A 17,881-nucleotide genomic window follows, 5' to 3' on the forward strand; every position below is an offset into this window, starting at 1 on the left:
GGCAAACAGGGAGTGTTTGCCGAGTGCCAACACTCGGCAAAGACCTGGTGTTTGCCGAGTGGCGGGCTTCTAGCACTCGGCAACCCGCCGTTACCCCCGACGCCGTCAGCACCCATTTCGCCGAGTATATCTTTTCGCCGAGTGTTTTTTGACCGTCGGCAAAATGTTTGCCGAGTGCTCGAGTTTTGACACTCGGCAAAGTAGTGTTTGCCGACACAAAATTTGTCGTGTGCTGTTTGCCGAGTGTTACACTCGGTAAAGCCTTTGCCGAGTGTTTTTGGATCTAATTGTGTGTTTCCCGTAGTTTGGAGACGGATTGGGTCGGTGGTGCGGATGAAGCTGGAGAAGTCGCCGAGGCAGATCGGCGGCAGGCCAGGGATCCAGTCGATGACCGTCTTCTCGAGGTAGCCGTTCGTCAACAAGCTCTCATCTGCAGGTGATGAATCAGGATTATCAACTACTATATTCGTATTGGTGAAAAGGCTACTACAGATGCTTTGCTTACCCTTCATTGGCACGTATCCTCTTTCCTGCAGCTCCCGGAGCCTCATGTGCGTCATCAGCGACGCCACGCTGGCTGTCCAGAACACCATGGTCGGGATCCCGAGCTCCTTCGCCACGCCCACCGCGAAGCTCATCAGCATCGTGGGCAGCACACGCACGTTACCGGCGGCACGCCCGGCGTGGCGTTGAGCCGCGTGATCAGGTCCCTGAAAGGCGCCGCGCAGCGCGTGCTCGTGGACAGCGCGACGCTGCGGCCGTAGTCCTGCTTTTTGCCACGGTCGGCGTCGGACAGGCCGTCCGGGAAGGCCTCGAAGCGGAACCCATCTTGGCCACGCACGGCGCCGGCGCCTTCGGTGTCCTGGACGCGGCGGTGGTTGTGCTCGGTGTTGACGAAGAAGGTGACGTAGGCGCCGTGGCGATGGAACAGCTTGGCGAGCTGCAGCGGCGCCGGGTTGATGTTGCCAGCGCCCGGGTATGGCACAACCACGACGTGCGACCTCGCCATGCGGCTAGCTAGGCGTTGATTGGTGGCTTGGTGCGTACCTTGCGGTGGACTTAATCAAATGGAATGGCCCGTCCGATCCCGTCGCTGGAAGCCGAGGAGAAAGGAAGGATACTTGTTTTTGAGCAGTCTTACACTATATCAAGATGGGCTTCGTATAAACTTTTCAATTGTTACACCTGCCGGCCGCTTGATTGTAGTCTTGAGCGAGCTTGTATGTGACGTCCGTGATTGTACCTTTTGTCCTCACTGCTATCTTGATCAAACAGTGTCGTCTGTTTCTGTTTAATATAATTGGTAGCTCTCCTGCCGGTTCGTTTAAAAAAAAGTAATGCTTGTGGACCGGAATATATTATTATGTTCAAATTTTTCCTTTAAATATATTATGTTCGAATTTTCTTTGTATCTAAATTCCCTTCATTTGAATCAAAAGACTTCACCGATAGTAACGCACGGGTATGCACAATATATAGCGGTGATACTCTAGTATCAATGACCACACTTCATTGTTAATATTAGTATTTCACGCTGCATAACGAAGGATCAATGACCATTTCTTCGTAACTTTGTTTTCTACTAATGGAGGTGCACGTGCCATAGGCATGTGTATAATTAAAATATGATAAACAATTGTTACAAATAAGACAATCAATTGTCAAAGAAATTGGAGTAATCAATAAATTTATTATATTTTATAACAGATATACATATCAGGGTCGGCGTTGTCCAGCTCAATAGCATATACCCTGCTGCCGCAACCTCCTCTACCTCGAGCAACTCTTTCTCAAGCATGCCTAGCTAGGCTTCCCTCCCGATCCAATCCAGAAGCCATCACAAAATACATCAGCCATTAGGGCTGGTTGATGTGCCTAGTCACTTTATCTGGCAACAGAACTATGATCTAATTCAAGGGTGAATGATTTTTTTTTTTTTTGCAAAATAGAGATGGGTGAGGGTGATAGGACTAGGGGTTTATTCAAGTAAAATAGAGGGATTTTTTTATAAATTAATATGATGGTTGGAAGAAGCACTCGTCCCTTTAATATTATATTATATAGATATTATGTCCTCCATTTTGATTCAACTGTTCAAGCAATGCCCAATTTATTTAGTAATTTAAAATCTTAATAGTAGTCTGTCAATAACTCAAACATCAGATAGACCAATGCTCTCATATTATTTATGTTAGTAGCACTTGTGTGTTCTAAAAATTTAATGAAACTAGCAAGAGGAAGAAATTGCACACGAGATTCATATTTGCCAGAAACGCTCTATGGGACCGGTTCAATAATGTCTCCTGGAAATCATGTTTGTAGTGTAGTAATCACTTGATGTCATGTTTGTAGTGTAGTAATCACTTGATGCCTATGAGGCTATTCTTGGTGCTAGTTTCATTGGGATTTAGTGCACATTAAATAATATAGTGATGCAGCAGTTAATTTAATTGGTGACATGGCAGAAAATCTAAGAGGAGAGAGAATGAAAGGTCAACGCTTTCTTCTCATGAAAATTAGAAATTATGGTTTCCTCCCATTGTCTTGAAATACAGGCATTATAGAGATTTTCAGGACAGATTAGTAGAAGTGTCAAAAGACACATGTACCCTAAGTTATACATGGGGAGTTATGATGTTTGTATATTTTAATGAGATAATAAGGAAACTAATTCACCAATCAGCCACCCTTATTTCAGCAATTCTGAGGAGAATTAAATGAGCAATCATCCAAATATTGTTATGTATTCAGAGTTTGTAAGTAAGGACAAATTCTGAACGTTAGGATGTCTTGTATTTAGGGATGGAAGAGGTATGTGATCATGAACAGTAACGCTATCTTCTCATGGAGATCGGAATAGAAAATAAACAAACAATAATAGAAAGAATCTACGAAACATCAAAGAACTCCGTTGTTTTCGAACCTCTTCTAAATGGTAAAATGTGTCCCCACAGCATTCTAAGAAATATTTTAGCGAATTCGACGCTTCATTGACACAGAAATCTATAGTATTAATTTCGTTCAGAAAACCATGAAAGCTAATATTTCAGATTTTGAGATCAACACATCTTGCTTCTCGACTAGTCGAAGAAGCGTAGTCTGATAAGCTCTTCAGGCTTGTGAGCAATTGGATGAGCTCCTGAGCGCTGTCACCATCGCCAGGAAGTTCTCGTACGACGACCCGCCGGGGCTGGTGGCCGCCGCCGCTTCCGTCTTCCACCTCGCCACGTTCCTCCGCATCTCCCCGCTCGCCATCACCTCCCTGACACGTTCAGCGACCTGCTCCCTCCTGACCTCCGCGTCCAGCCGGACGCCGATGCCCCATGCCTCGCATGCGTACCTGCAGTTGGTGTACTGGTCGGCGAACCCCGGCCAGCACGCCATCGGCACGCCGGCGGCCACGCTCTCGCACGTCGAGTTCCACCCGCTGTGGGTCAGGAAGCCGTCCACGGCCGGGTGCCGCAGCACCTGCTCCTGCGGGCACCACGCCGTCACGCGGCACCGCCCCGCCGTCTCGGCAGTGAACGCCGGAGGCAGCGCAGCGAGGCCGCCGCCGCCGCCGCGGACGAGGTCGTCCCTGATGGACCAGAGGAACGTGTGGCCGCTCGCCGCGAGGCCCCACGCAAACTCGGCCAGCTGCTCCGGCGACAGGACCGTGTGGCTGCCGAAGTTGACGTACACGACGGAGCGCGGCGCCTGCGTGTCCAGCCACGCCAGGCACTCGGCATCCTGCTTCCACAGGCTCAGCCCGGGCGAATCGTCGCAATCAGTGGAGTTGTCGTCGGTGGCGGCGGCGCCACGTCGCAGCAGGGAGCCCAGGGTGCCGATGGTGTAGATGCGTGGGTACTCAGCACGGAGCGCAGCGAGAACCTCGGCCTCAAGGCTGTCGAATGTGTTGAGGATGAGAGCGCCGGCCTTGGAACAGTTGTTGGCCTCTGCCTCTATGAGCCGGAGACAGAAGTCATCCGGATCCGTGGTGCGGAGGAAGCTGGACAGGTCGCCGAGGTTCATCGGCGGCATGCCGGGGATCCAGTCGATGACCGTCGTCTCGACGTAGCCGTTGGTCAAGTAGCTCTCATCTTTGAGTGGCACATAGCCTCTCCCCTCGAGATCGCGGAGCCTCATGTCGGCCATGAGCGAGGCGGCGCTGGTGGTCCAGAACACCATGGTCGGGATCCGGAGCTCCCGCGCCACGCCGATCGCGAAGCCCATCAGCATGGTGGCCAGCACGCACGTGACACGCGGCACGCCGGGCTCGTCGCCGTTGAGCCTCTCTACGAGGGCCCTGAAGGGCGCCGCGCAGCGAGTGGTGATCGACAAGGCGAGGCCGGTGCCGTAGTCCTGCTTGCCGCGGTCCGCCTCCGACAGACCATCCGGGATGGTCTCGAAGCGGAAGCCCTCGCGGCCGCGCACGGCGCCGGCGCCCTCGGTGTCCTGCACGCGGCGGTGGTTGTGCTCGGTGTTGACGAAGGTGACGTAGGCGCCGTGGCGGTGCAGGAGCTTGGCGAGCTGCAGCGCCGGGTTGACGTTGCCGGAGCCCGGGTACGGCACCACCACGACGTGCGGCCTCGCCATTCTCGGTGCGGCTTGATTGTCTTGCCAAATCGGAATAATAAAGTGGCCGCCGGAAGGTTGAGTAGGAGGATCACGTACCGAGACCAGAGCGTTTGCGCGATCGAGATTCGAGAGATGCTCTGTGTAAAACATTGGCTCATTGCTGTAATTGCTGTATTTGACCATCTGGGTTGCAGTTGCAGTCTTCCCTTACCAACTAGATTATTCATTCGTTCCTACAACTATACTAGATAGTTTGTTAATTCTAAACTTGGATGAAGTACTTTTTATCCTGATAAGAAAGTACAGTCACTCATCGGGAACGACGGGATCATCGATCCATTTCGAGCCCTAGCTCCAATGCATTTTACTAGGTGGCACCCAGCGGGCTAAACCACACTCATCACGACCCACACAAAGGAGTCGTCAAAAGCATGTGCCTATGGCCTATGAGTTTCTCCTTCAGATTGTTGAATCTGCCTTTGGATTATGGATCGTGGGAAGCTGGATTATAAAAGCTGAGAGGTCAAAAGCTGGTACCTGTTTCGCAACTTAGAATGTTGGTAGTAGCTTAGATTGTTGAATTTGAATGTCAAAAAGTGTATAATTGCCTTAATTGTTCTTGGCCGGGGCTAAGTAGATAGAGTCAACTGAGTAGTGATTAGTTCGTGGGTAGTTTGATGTGATAACAATACTTATTCCAGAATCCAGCAGTGTGGGTTTGAGACTTTGAGTATATTGTGAGATTGTTACAATCTCAAACCAAATGTTGTGTGCTGTTTTGTTATTACTACCTCCGTTCGTGAATGTTTGTTGTTTCTGACTTGTGTGTTGTAGCGGAAACAGGCCAAACTTCTTGGTCGGAATGTCATTTAAAAAGGAACGGAGGTAGTACTTAAACATTGCGCTAATTTTCGGCAGGAGTACAGCATCATCCACACTTTCACTAACATGGTCGCATGAATCACTGGAGTTCAAGAGTGCAGACTGCAGACAACATTAACACATCTTGTGTCTTAAATTAGCATAGGATGAAAACTAGAAATCTGCCCGCGCTCTTCAGGCATCGGGGTTGGGTGATGAGCTGCACAGAGTTCTGACCATGCTCAGCAGGTTCTCATACGACGATCCGACGGGGCAGATGGCCGCCAACGCCTCCGCTTTCCACCTCGCCGCGCTGGCCTTTATCTCCTCGCTTCCCATGGCCTCCCTGACGTGCATGGTCACCTGCTCCCTCCTTACCTCCGCGTCCAGGCGGACGCCGACCCCCACACCTCGCAGGCGTACTTGCAGTTGGTGTACTTGGTCCGCGAACCCCGGCCAGCACACCATCGGCACGCCGGCGGCCATGCTCTCGCTCGTCGAGTTCCACCCGTTGGGCGTCAGGAAGCAGCCCACGGCCGGGTGGCGCAGCACCTTCTCCTGCGGGCACCACGCCGTCACGCGGCAACGTGCCGCCGTCTCGGCCATGAACGCCGGCGGCAGGCCGCCGCTGCGGATGACGTCGTCCCTGATGGACCAGAGAAAATGGTGGCCGCTGGCCGCGAGGCCCCACGCGAACTCGGCCAGCTGCTCCGGCGTCATCACCGTGTGGCTGCCGAAGTTGATGTACACGACGGAGCGCGGCTCCTGCGTGTCCAGCCACGCCAGGCACTCGGCGTCCTGCTTCCACAGGCTCAGGCCGGTCGAGTCGATAGAGTCGCCGTCAGCGGCGGTGCCGTGCCGGAGGAGCGAGCCCAGGGGGCCGACGGTATAGACGTGGGTGTACTCAGAGCGGAGGGCTGCGAGGACGTCGGCGTCAAGCTCCTCGAAGGTGTTCAGGATGAGGGCGCCGGCCTTGGTGCAGTTGCTGGGCTCAGAGTCGTCCGGGTCGGTGGTTCGGACGAAGCTCGAGATGTCGCCGAGGCTGATCGGCGGCACGCCGGGGATCCAGTCGACGATCGTCTTGTCAGGTAGCCATTTGTCAGGAAGCTCTCATCTGTATGCCGGAGTTAATCAAGTGTTTGTGGCTGATGAACTACAGAAGCAAGATTTGGGTGCTTACCTTTGAGTGGCACGAAGCCTCTCTCCCGGAGGTCCCGCATCCTCATGTGCCGTGCGCCATCAGCGAGGCCGCGCCGGCGGACCAGAACACCATGGTCGGGATCCCGAGATCCCGCGCCACGCCCAGCGGGAAGCTCATCAGCCCCGTGGGCATCACGCACGTCACTGGCGGCACCCCGGGCGTGCCGTTGAGCCGCGTGATGAGGTCCCTCAGCGGCGCGGCGCAGCGCGTGGTCGTGGAGAGGCTCTGCCCGTAGTCCTGCTTGCCGCGGTCGGCCTCGGACAGGCCGTGTGGGATGGCCTCGAAGCGGAACCCGTCGCGGCCGCGCACGGCGCCGGCGCCCTCGGTATGACGCCGCGCACGTGTGCGTGTGGTATGTTCGGACAGGCCGTGTGGGATGACGCGGTGGTTGTGTTCGGTGTTGACGAAGGTGATGTAGACGCCGTGGTGGTGGAGCAGCTTGGCGAGCTGTAACGCTGGGTTGATGTTGCCGGCGCCCGGGTACGGCACCACCACGGCGTGCGGCCTCGCCATTCCCGATCCACGATCCATCACGCTCCGCGACAGCGTACTCCAGGGCTTATCAAGGTAACACTACCGGAAATCTCAAATTTGCCGAGTATTTTATATTTGCCGAGTGTATTCTCTCGGGCACTCGGCGAACAAGTTCTTAGCCGAGTGCTGCGCTGAAAACACTCGGCAAAAGGAGGTTTGCCGAGTGTAAAAAAAACACTCAGCAAAGGGGGGGTTTGCCGAGTGCCAAATAAAGACACTCGGCAAAATAAATAAAATCTTTTTTTTGGAAAGGAAGAAGAAGAAAAAAAATTAAAAATTTTTTTTTGCCGAGTGCCCAGACCTAGGATACTCGGCAAAGAAATTTTCCCGCACCGCCCGGCCCCTCCTCCCTCTCCGACTGCCGGCCCGACCCCGCCCCGCCCATCTTCCCCGGATCCGGCCAGATCCGGCCGCCGCACCACCCCTCCTCCCCGGATCCGGCGGTCGGGGCCGCCCCCTCCCTCCTTCCCTCCCCCAACGGCGAGATCCAGGGAGAAGGCTCGGTGACAGCGCACCCCAGGCGGCGGAGGGGACGACGGCGTGGGCCAGGGGCGAAAGGGACGGTGGCGCAGGCCAATGGCGGGGCACGTGGTGGCGGCCACGGCAGCGTGGTGCGGGCGGCAGTGGCGTGCTTGGTGGAGGTGCGGGCGTGGCTGGCGTGGTGCAAGCAGCATGGGAGGTGGAGCCAGCGAGGAGGCCGGCTTGGTGCTGGCGGAGCAGGATATGGTGGTGGCGGCCGGTGGTGGTGGCGACGGCGGAGCAGGATGTTTTTTTTTCTCAAAAATAGTTTGCCGAGTGTTTTTGGGGCACTCGGCAAAGTCTTCGCGAAGTACCTAACAATTGACACTCGGCAAACCACTCTTTGCCATTAAACTCTACGCCGAGTGTCGTTTGCCAAGTGTCGTTTGCCGAGTGTTACACTCGGCAAACGCTTTTGTAATGATTTAGGTTTTATCAGCCGAGTTAATCTTAAGACAAGTCCCTAATCTGGTTGACTCAGCTTTTCTCGAGCCATATCCGCTAAAGTCCAGTTATCAGCCCGACCACTGAAACCCAACAAATAGCATCTTTTCTCTAAGTCCCGAAACTAGTGTCTTCCCAACTTTGGGAGAACCAGAGATCGGAGGATGGACCCAGAAACAGATCCCACGGATCTCTCGGGTCAGGCGCGCCAGAGCAAGCATGCGTCCTGTTTCAGAGCCTCTCCATCGCGTGGCTCAGCCTCCCCGACGAGCGCCGCCTCGCCCAATCGCCAGCCGCGACAAGATGGATCAGCACGCCTCCTCCCCAATCGCGGGCGGAAGCGCCGTGTAGCCCTTTCCGCCTCGTCTCATCTCGCCCGCAACCTCGCCGGCCGCGCCAGGCGCCCTGTCGCCGCTGCGACCAAGGATTGGCCGCTGCCGCGCCAGACCGCCTCGCCTCCCGCACACATCTCGTCACCAGATCCTCGGCCGCGTCCCAATGCCTTCCGGCTTTTCCGTCGCCCCCTCAATTGCGCTGCCCACGCGCGCGCCCCGCGACGATACCGCCTTCACCAACCACGGCTCCGGCAGTGACAACTCCTTTTTCCGCCTCGCCAGTAGCGTGCCCGGCAAAGCCTCTGGTCTGCACCTGCTAGCGTCGCCGCTCGCCCTGTCACCTCACCTGCAGCGCCCTCGCCTACAGTGCCCTTTCCTTCCTTCCTGCCGCACGCTAGCCGAGCCACCGCCCCCCCAATCCGCCGCTTAACGCGACCAGACCCGCGCTCGCCATCGCTAATCCTTCCTTCCGGCAAAGCCGCGCCTGCACAAACTCTGTCTCCAGTGCCCAATGACCGAAGACCCTGTCCCCAAAGCTCCGCTTTACCAGCCAATGGAGGTGTCGACCAATCGCCACCACGGCCGAGCATTCCATCCTCTTTGACTTGATCCTCGCGCTGCCCAGACTCCTTCTCTTCCGTGCAGCTATAAAAGGGAGTACCAGAGCCTCTACTGGAGTTCCCTTCACCCTCGCTGCCCTTGCCGCACCTTCCTCTGTTCGCACTCAAGTGTTGCTGCATAAGCTCTTGAGGAACTCCCCCTCTCCGCTCAATATCCGCTTTTCCCAACCCACCAGCCGCTTGTTTTCCTCCGCACGGTGCTAGAGCTTGCTTGTTGTTGACAAGGAGCACCGCCGCTGCCGGAGCACCGCCGGACCTCGCCACCGCCTAAACCTTAGCGCCTTAAGTCTTTCTGCCTGAGTTTGTTCTTTCCCGACCCCAAAACTTCACCAGTAGGCCCAAAGGTAAGCTGCCGACCCTTTTCCGTCTCGCCCGACCCCTTTTTCCCCTCGCCCGAGGGCTCGGCTGTATCCTTTCTTTTGACCAAGGGTATCTGTGTAAAATTTTGGAGACTTCTCTGTGTTAAGTCTGAGGACCCCGGTATAGTTATTCCTTAGGTCTGAGGGTCAGATCATAAGTTTTTCCCAATCCGACCCTTTAATCTTGTTCTCTATCAACTGAAGTTGGAATTTCACACCTTTCTTGTAGTTTTGCTACAAGTTTTTGGGCTAAAGCTCGCAAGTGTTGTTGAATTAACCGTCTAAGTGTTTAACCCCTGCATTGCATTTTCGTGTAGAACTAAACCTCGCCGACGGCACGTACGAGCTGCACCCGGTGCTAGAAGACGGAGTGGTAGCTGAGCCGCCGACCGCAGGAGCTGAAGCAAAGCACCCAAAAGATCAGTTTGCCTCCGCCCCGCTCGAAGGCAAGCCCCAGAGCATAACCCAATCTTTCTAAACTTGCGCATGCCTTCACTTGTATGTATGTGCATTTACGTTATAGGAGTTGTTTGAAGCCGTAGATGCATGACTTAGTTCCCTTGATCTGAACACTAGTATGATAAGTCCGAGTAGTTGCAATGCTTAACAGGACCTGGTAAAAGTCGAGTGATTCTCTGTCACTCGCGAGTTATAGGAGTTGCTTGTTTTCCTTCTGGTTATAACTATAAAGACGGTGGACGGGGCAGGGCCTTGTGAACTCTTTTGGTGGTCGGTGGATTGCCCCATCTGTCTACATGAAATTGGACTAAGGTCGAGATGTGATAGTGTTCGTGATCAAGTGTTTGAAAGTACCAATCTTATACCTAGTATGGGATAGGGAAGCCCAGTACCTGATTGAACCTGGACATGAGCGGTCCGATCCACTGTCTCTGGAATGGAGTTTTCCCCTGCGGCCGCATGTGGTGGCAAGTGTGGTCACAGAACGGCAGAGGCCGGGTCTGTGGAACATTGCACCAAGAGAAGTGGGCCCGACATGGGTCAGAGGATCGATGGGGACGGCCGACACAGGAAGCGACCCTCGGTGGTGCGTGGATGTCGTGAGATTAGGTTCGCCATGCATGGTTAAGAAACTCGAATCGATTCGTCTGCCTCTCATAGTTTGAGACTACTTGATCGCTATGCTACACTGAGTAAAGATGAAACAGGATGGTGACACGAACTTGATGCTTGTTCTATATATTGTTTGGAAACTATGTTTGTTAGCATAAGTGCCAATGTAGACGGGTTAACAAACTTAGAATCGGAGCTAAAATATGAAAGTAAGGACCTACTATAGTCGCTTTTGGCAAAACAGACCCCTCAGCCAAAGAGCCTTACATGTCTAGAAGTTAGTAGAGTAGTTTCCCACTGGTCGATTAAGTCTTGTTGAGCTTAGTAGCTCAGCCTTGTCTGTGGCATCTCTTTCAGGTGAAGTTGAAGCTTCCGAGTGTGCTGCTGTTGGCACTTGACCGCCCCAGCTTCCTCCTGGGTGGACGGTCGAGTGGGTTCCCTCATCGGACGGCGAGGAAAGGGATCACTGATGTCCTGATCGGTCTCATCAGGGACACTTGACCTAGCGCTAGCTTCTGCGATTTATCTTTCCGTTGCTTTTGAACCTTGTTAAAACTCTGATTTTCGAACCAGTGTTGTAATAAAATTTGTACTTGTTTAAGAGGTTGATCTGTTGTATTCTCTGGAACCACTCACCTTCGTGTGAGCTATGCTAACTCGGTCCGACCTGTAAAGTAGTTTATTGGATGAAATCTGACGGATCGCGAGTTAACTTGATTAAAGCATGTGAATCGCGTGTTAGGCGACTTAAACGTGCTTTAGTTAAGTTAATCCGAGGTGTTCCGCCACAGCTTTGCCGAGTGCCCCTGGCAATCCTGTAGTGTAATCAAATGAAATGGTTGGCATCAGGATTGACTTCACATTTGCTGCCGTCCTATCGATTGTAGCTTTTGACTATCCAATTTGAATCCATTTGGGAGATTAATGTAAAGAACTAACGGTGCAGTTGGCGCGCTTGTAGAAAACTCCACCTTATCCCAATCAAAGGAACTATAGTATTAAGCAAGACTGTGACGTCTTTCCGTCTACAGTTGGTGCTACTACATTGGCTACTGTAGTCATCGATCAACCAAATTCTTTTTTTAGATTAAGGAAATAAATCTAATCTCAGCAATCAACGTTTTCAGAGCTTACGACCGACGAGTAACCGACACTACAGCACTTAGACTGCTTACAACTCAAATGAACCAAAACAAAGTTCCAAATAAAAGAGAACAGAGACTAAAAACGAAACAGCTGTCTTTGATTCTCTTCCTGAGATTCCATCCAACCTTACTAAAGACTTCCATGCTTGTGATCTCCAAACTTTGGTATCCTTTCTTCGAGTTGTTTCTACTCTTCCTCTTTGGAAAGCAGTGACCAACTCCGTATCGAATACGTCCTGCAAAAGCGAGTTAGCTAGGTTTCGATCATTGGAAGACAACATCATTTCTACTCAATCACAAGGCCCAAACTAGGGTTGCAACACCAATTAAAATTTGATTTCTACTTAATAAAATATTATTAAAGTAATCATCAAATAGTCGTCCTACGAAATGAAATATGCCTTATATGAAAAAGACTTAAATGCATAATTATAACACAAACTTGGTAGGTGGATGCACTTAGCTACATTATCTCTCATTGCTCATTTGGAAGGAGCAACTTGGTAAGTTGGTGGCTTGGTGCACCAGGGTCACCAAGAAGACAGCGTGTTTTTGGTGTTTTTTTAAAAGTCACCATTAATTTTGCAATTTAGTCGGCACTTGTCATTTTCATTCTTCCCCTTCCCCATTTGTTCCTAAGCTACCAATCCTTGGGCCCAAAATCACGGATTGAAATTCCAAAATCCGGACCTCCATGTCCCAACTAAATCCCTAGTGGACTCATAAGAATTCAATACTCAGTGTTCTATTTTGTTGGTTCTTACTCTCCGACACGGGCAAGGCAAACCATAGGGGCTGGGTTTACTGTAACAATCAGTGTTCTATTTTGTTGAGTTCAGGAAGGTTCCGCTTCACGTACCATTTCTCAAAAATTTCCTGGGCAGAAATGTTGTGAAAATGTTTAAAAACAAATGTTTATGGAAAATGGTAATTTTGGGAAAGGTTGAATAAAAATAAGGCAAAGAAAAAAGTATATGTTTCTTGTTGACCGCGCGCAAAAAGTTGAATATCAATTTTGCATAATACCACCGCATACACTAGCCCTAAGCAAATGTGACCTTTTTCTTATCATCAATGTAAGAGAAAGACCAAGAGTGTGAGACATAGAAGATAGCTGAGAAAGAGGAGAATCGATGACACTGACATGAGATGGGTTGCCATGTTGCATTCGCCTTGGTCCCAACATATATATGGCGAAAGATCGTCGATGGCATCGTCCGGTTACTGACGCATCGCTAAAACCATCTCGGCTCTCATGTGCAGCACAACAAGCTTGACTGATCGGTGAGGAAATTAACCGCCGTGTTAGATATTTGCAACGCTTCCTCAACTTCACCTGCCCTTCATGTGTTGTGCCACCGAATGTGGGAGTATAACATTTGTTTAGAATGCTTGTCTTCGCCGTGATCTATTTTCAAGTTGATGCTTTCAAATGAGCAATTAGAGAGATGATGTTTTTAAGTACACCCACGCCGATTGCCCATAGATTACCATGGTCCGTTTGATGGCATTAAGATGTTAATAGGGTTGTAGTTTGAGCGAAATGGGTTGCGCAATCCATGCCGGCCGGGGAAGTGGTATGTTAGCAGTGCTGCTGAGGCAATTTGCCCTTTATTTGACATCTCTGGCTCTAATATACCACACTATATTGAAGTACTATTCACCATTTAGGCTTCAATAAAATATCACGGATTTTGCCATAATAAAAAAAGCTCAGCGCTCAGTAGGTGTGCAGTCAGTGGAGGTTGTGACTCTAGCGGCAGCCGGCAAAAGAAAAGTTGGCCCAAGAGCATCTTTCGATGGCGTAAGCGCTCTTGTCTGCACCGTGAACGGCCTTTTTCTCATCAGACTTCATTCATCATTCGGCGTCATGCCCTGCCATCTGCTCTGATTTTTATATCCTTTGCAAGATAAGACTCGATCCTATCGAGGTGTACTTTGTCATCAAGCGTGCAACTGCAAGATCCCCCGCTAGATAAGGATAAGCGATACGGTGAGCGTGAGGGTCGTGGATCGAGAATGGCGAGGGCGCACGCCGTGGTGGTGCCCTACCCGGGCTCCGGCAACATCAACCCGGCGCTGCAGCTCGCCAAACTGCTCCACCGCCACGGCGTCTACATCACCTTCGTCAACACCGAGCACAACCACCGCCGCGTGCAGGACACCGAGGGCGCCGGCGCCGTGCGGGGGCGCGAGGGCTTCCGCTTCGAGGCGATCCCCGACGGCCTGTCCGAGGCCGACCGCGGCAAGCAGGACTACGGCCGCGGCCTGTCCGTGTCCATGAGCACGCGCTGCGCGGCGCCGCTTAGGGACCTCATCGCGCGGCTCAACGGCACGCCCGGCGTGCCGCCGGTCTCGTGCGTGCTGCCCACGATGCTGATGAGCTTCGCGCTGGGCGTGGCGCGGGAGCTCGGGATCCCGACCCTGGCGTTCTGGACTGGAAGCGCCGCCGCGCTGATGACCCACATGAGGCTCCGGGAGCTCGAGGAACGAGGATACGTGCCACTCAAGGGTAAGCAACGCATCACCCAAAAATCTTTCACACTTTCACGAACATGGTAACATGAACATACTCGATCCATCAATCCCGGCATGTAGATCAGAGCTTCTTGACGAACGGCTACCTCGAGAAGACGGTCATCGACTGGATCCCCGGCATGCCGCCGATCCGCCTCGGTGACTTCTCCAGCTTCCTCCGCACCACCGACCCGAACGATTTCGGCCTCCGCTTCAACGAATCAGAGGCCAACAAGTGCACCCAGGCCGGCGCCCTCATCCTCAACACCTTCGACGGCCTCGAGGCCGACGTCCTCGCCGCGCTCCGAGCCGAGTACCCGCGCATCTACACCATCGGGCCTCTAGGCTCCATGCTCCGGCGTGGTGCCACTGCCGCCGCCGGTGAAGACGATGGCGAATCGACCGGGCTAAGCCTGTGGAAGCAGGACACCGAGTGCCTGGCGTGGCTGGACACGCAGGAGCCGCGCTCCGTCGTGTACGTCAACTTCGGCAGCCACACTGTGCTGACGCCGGAGCAGCTGGCCGAGTTCGCGTGGGGCCTCGCGGCGAGCGGCCACGTGATCCTATGGTGCATCAGGGACAACCTTCTCCGCGGCGGCGGCGGCGGCATGGCCGTGCTGCCGCCGGAGTTCACGGCCGAGACGGCGGGTAGGTGCCGCGTGACCCCGTGGTGCCCGCAGGAGCAGGTGCTGCGGCACCCGGCCGTGGGGTGCTTCCTGACGCACAGCGGGTGGAACTCGACGTGCGAGACCGTGGCCGCCGGCGTGCCGATGGTGTGCTGGCCGGGGTTCTCGGACCAGTACACCAACTGCAAGTACTCCTGCGAGGTGTGGGGTGTCGGCGTCCGGCTGGACGCCGAGGTCAGGAGGGAGCAGGTCGCCATGCACGTCAGGGAGGTGATGGGGAGCGAGGAGATGCAGAGGAACGCGGCCAAGTGGAAGGAGGAGGCGGAGGCGGCGACCGGCCCCGGCGGGTCGTCGTTTGAGAATCTACTGAGCATGGTGAGAGCGCTCAGTAACCCACCCAACTCAGAAGACTGATGAGCTCAAGGATCAGTACTAATTACAGATTTACACTTCGACTGAAACACAAGCCTAAAGTGTTGGCTTTGTCAGTAAAAGTGTTACTCTGTTGCCTCAAATAAAATTGGCATGCTTCTGTTGGTCGATTTTCCACAATGTTGGGTTAATTTGGTCGTGATTGAGAATTATGTGCCAGCTGCGCCATGCCCGCATTTGAGAGATCATGACAAATAATAAAAGGATGTGTTGCTTCATGGGGGGCATCATGATTAACTATAATCCTTTATCAAATAAATAGAAGGGGAACTAGCGTCAGTTAAAGCACACAGCACACAAGAATACATAAATTAGCTCATGTATTGCATTAATAATGCGTAATCTTATTGTTAGATGTGAGCTCAGTGAATACGTAGCCCATAGTGTTGTTCTTTGAACATTGAGGGAACTTGACTTCAATGTCCCGCATAATAGTATTCTCCATCTTGTGTGTCCATCTTTTGCTTCTTTTGGATCGCTGATCGCTTTCCGAAGGACAAATGACCCCAGTCCTCGGAGGTGATAATAGGGCACACTTGTTCGGCACTTATTATTTGTAAGAGCTTTTTGTATATTGACAGGTTGAGGCACAAAGACAAAGGCCTGCAATTCCCTATGCAAGCTTCTTGTCACGTACCACGCAAGCTGGATGGTCGATGAACATGGTTGTATTTCAGTCGCCTGCTCATTAACACGTCGTATTTTCTACTCTGTCTTTACATTCATGCTTATCTGGACTACAACAGCTGTTTTATCGTCAACCCCATTAGATCATCATGGTACCAAATTTTTTTAGAATTCCCCAAATGCATCTTATAAGCTTCAAGTATGAGAAATATAGTAAGATAGTGATTGGTTCTTGAACTAGCTCAAGCCTGGATAGAAGTTATGCATGGCAAGCCCAAGACAGGCTTAAAGCAATTATAATAGGCTCGCGTTTGGTTCAGATAACTTAAGCTAGCACTACCGGAAACAGTAACTTCGCCGAGTGTAAAACTTTTGCCGAGTGCTTTCCTTCGGGCACTCGGCAAAGGGCCTTTTTGCCGAGTGTATTTAACGCGGCACTCGGCAAAATTTTTACACTCGGCAATGAGGTCGTTTGCCGAGTGCCATAAATTCGACACTCGGCAAACCTCTCAGTGACACTCGGCAAAAGTCCGACACTCGGTAAATCAACGGCGCGTGCATCGCACGTGCGCCGTCCGTCACCGGACTGGGGCGGCCGTTAGTTCTTTGCCGAGTGTTGGACTCCGACACTCGGCAAAGAGGCCCTTCGCCGAGGGCCGCCCTCCGACACTCGGCAAATCGAGAATGTCGCCGAGTGCCAACACAAGACACTCGGCAAACGTGTCCGTTCGCCGAGTGCCTTGCCCTGGACACTCGGCAAACATATTACTTCACCGAGTGTAAAATTGTGGCACTCGGCGAACAAAAAAAAAATCATCCCCTGCCCTCCACACTTTTTCTACTCCTCACGTAGGAGATTTTGTAATCCATAAGAAAAGTTGGTATATTTTGTGGTCTGTTTGCTATTTTTAATGAAATGATTGCATTAATAAGAATTTTTTTATTCATGTCAGTTTTTAACTGCATGTACATGAAATGATGGTTTTTAATCAGTGGAAAAATTATATCCATATTATGGAGTCCGGATTGAGTTCTCAACCAGGAAATGAAAAGAAATTTTCAACATTGTTTTTAAAAAACACGACCACGAACGTGTGGTTGAATGGTGGTTAAATTCTAAAAAAAGCAAACGAAATCTGAAAATCACAAGATTTCTCAAGATGTCATGATATTATGTGTGGAGGCTGTGGTAAAAAATTGAGAAGGTTTTGCCCAATTTCTGACATATGATGCTTAGAAGCCGACGCATCTCCTCGAAGGATTCATAGAAATTAGAGAGGACACAATAAGATTTGGAGTCCAAGTGACACTTGAGTTAACGTTTGGCTTCAAATCTTTTTGCATAGGCAACATGCAACACAGATTGGTTCGTGTCAAAATTTGGAAATTTTTTGGATGCGTTTACTATTTTTTACTGATTAAATGCAATTATAGAATTTTAGTAGATATGAATGCAATTTTCGCTATAACTGCATGAAATAATAGAACATTATCAGTAGAAAAATAATTTAAACATTGTTGAGTGATGTTGACACGATTTTGCCCAAGTATATTAGGAAAAGATCTGTAAAACATGTTGTTCAAGAAGGTACATGAAATATTAGTGTATTTTACCGAGTGCATAAAAAAACACTCGGTAAAGGTAGTTTTTGCCGAGTGTTAGATCGCAGGCACTCGGCAAAAAGGGTACACGGGCCCACTAGCAGTATTCTCCTCCTGCTTTAAAAAAGAAAAACGTGTCTTTGCCGAGTGCCTGGGATCTAACACTCGGCAAAAGAGTGATGTGCCGCGTGTGTTCTAATGAACGCGGTCGAATACGCTAATATTTCATGTACCTGGCGTGAACCAAATGTTATACAGATGTTCTCCCTGATCTGCTTGGGCAAAGTGGGTGTCAACATACAACCCCCATTGTTCCAATTTTTTCCTTCAAGGTGAAGTTAGAATTATATCATGCAGACAAAGCGTAAAATTGCAGTCTCTGTCTGCAGAAATTCCACAAGTAGCTTTATTCCGCCCATGATAGTACACGC

General features: G+C 51.4%; 2 protein-coding genes and 2 pseudogenes across 2 annotated transcripts; 1 reads left to right on the forward strand and 3 right to left on the reverse strand.

Annotated features, from left to right (window-relative positions):
- LOC101774518 overlaps positions 1 to 1,009 on the reverse strand; it is a 9,536-nt pseudogene extending 8,527 nt beyond the window's left edge.
- A 2,102-nt stretch (positions 1,010 to 3,111) lies between these two features.
- On the reverse strand, positions 3,112 to 4,575 carry LOC101774909 (7-deoxyloganetin glucosyltransferase). Its single transcript, XM_004954723.1, has one exon. The coding sequence runs from the start codon at positions 4,573 to 4,575 to the stop codon at positions 3,112 to 3,114; it is 1,464 nt and encodes a 487-aa protein (XP_004954780.1).
- A 910-nt stretch (positions 4,576 to 5,485) lies between these two features.
- Positions 5,486 to 7,132, reverse strand: LOC101767485 (annotated as a pseudogene).
- A 6,400-nt stretch (positions 7,133 to 13,532) lies between these two features.
- Positions 13,533 to 15,457, forward strand: LOC101767886 (7-deoxyloganetin glucosyltransferase). The gene is made up of 2 exons (XM_004952170.2): positions 13,533 to 14,158; positions 14,245 to 15,457. Exons 1-2 carry the CDS (start codon positions 13,666 to 13,668, stop codon positions 15,201 to 15,203), a joined length of 1,452 nt encoding a protein of 483 aa, XP_004952227.1. The 5' UTR covers positions 13,533 to 13,665; the 3' UTR covers positions 15,204 to 15,457.
- The last annotated feature ends 2,424 nt before the right edge of the window (positions 15,458 to 17,881 follow it).

The sequence above is a fragment of the Setaria italica genome, chromosome I (assembly GCF_000263155.2).
Source record: "Setaria italica strain Yugu1 chromosome I, Setaria_italica_v2.0, whole genome shotgun sequence".
Lineage (NCBI taxonomy): Eukaryota > Viridiplantae > Streptophyta > Magnoliopsida > Poales > Poaceae > Setaria > Setaria italica.

Bases quoted from the DNA above. Each gene is read 5' to 3' on its own strand.
- LOC101774909 (XM_004954723.1), bottom strand. From the start codon at position 4,575: ATGGCGAGGCCGCACGTCGTGGTGGTGCCGTACCCGGGCTCCGGCAAC.
- LOC101767886 (XM_004952170.2), top strand. From the start codon at position 13,666: ATGGCGAGGGCGCACGCCGTGGTGGTGCCCTACCCGGGCTCCGGCAAC. The intron at 14,159-14,244 runs GTAAGCAACGCA...CCCGGCATGTAG, and splicing joins AGGATACGTGCCACTCAAGG to ATCAGAGCTTCTTGACGAAC.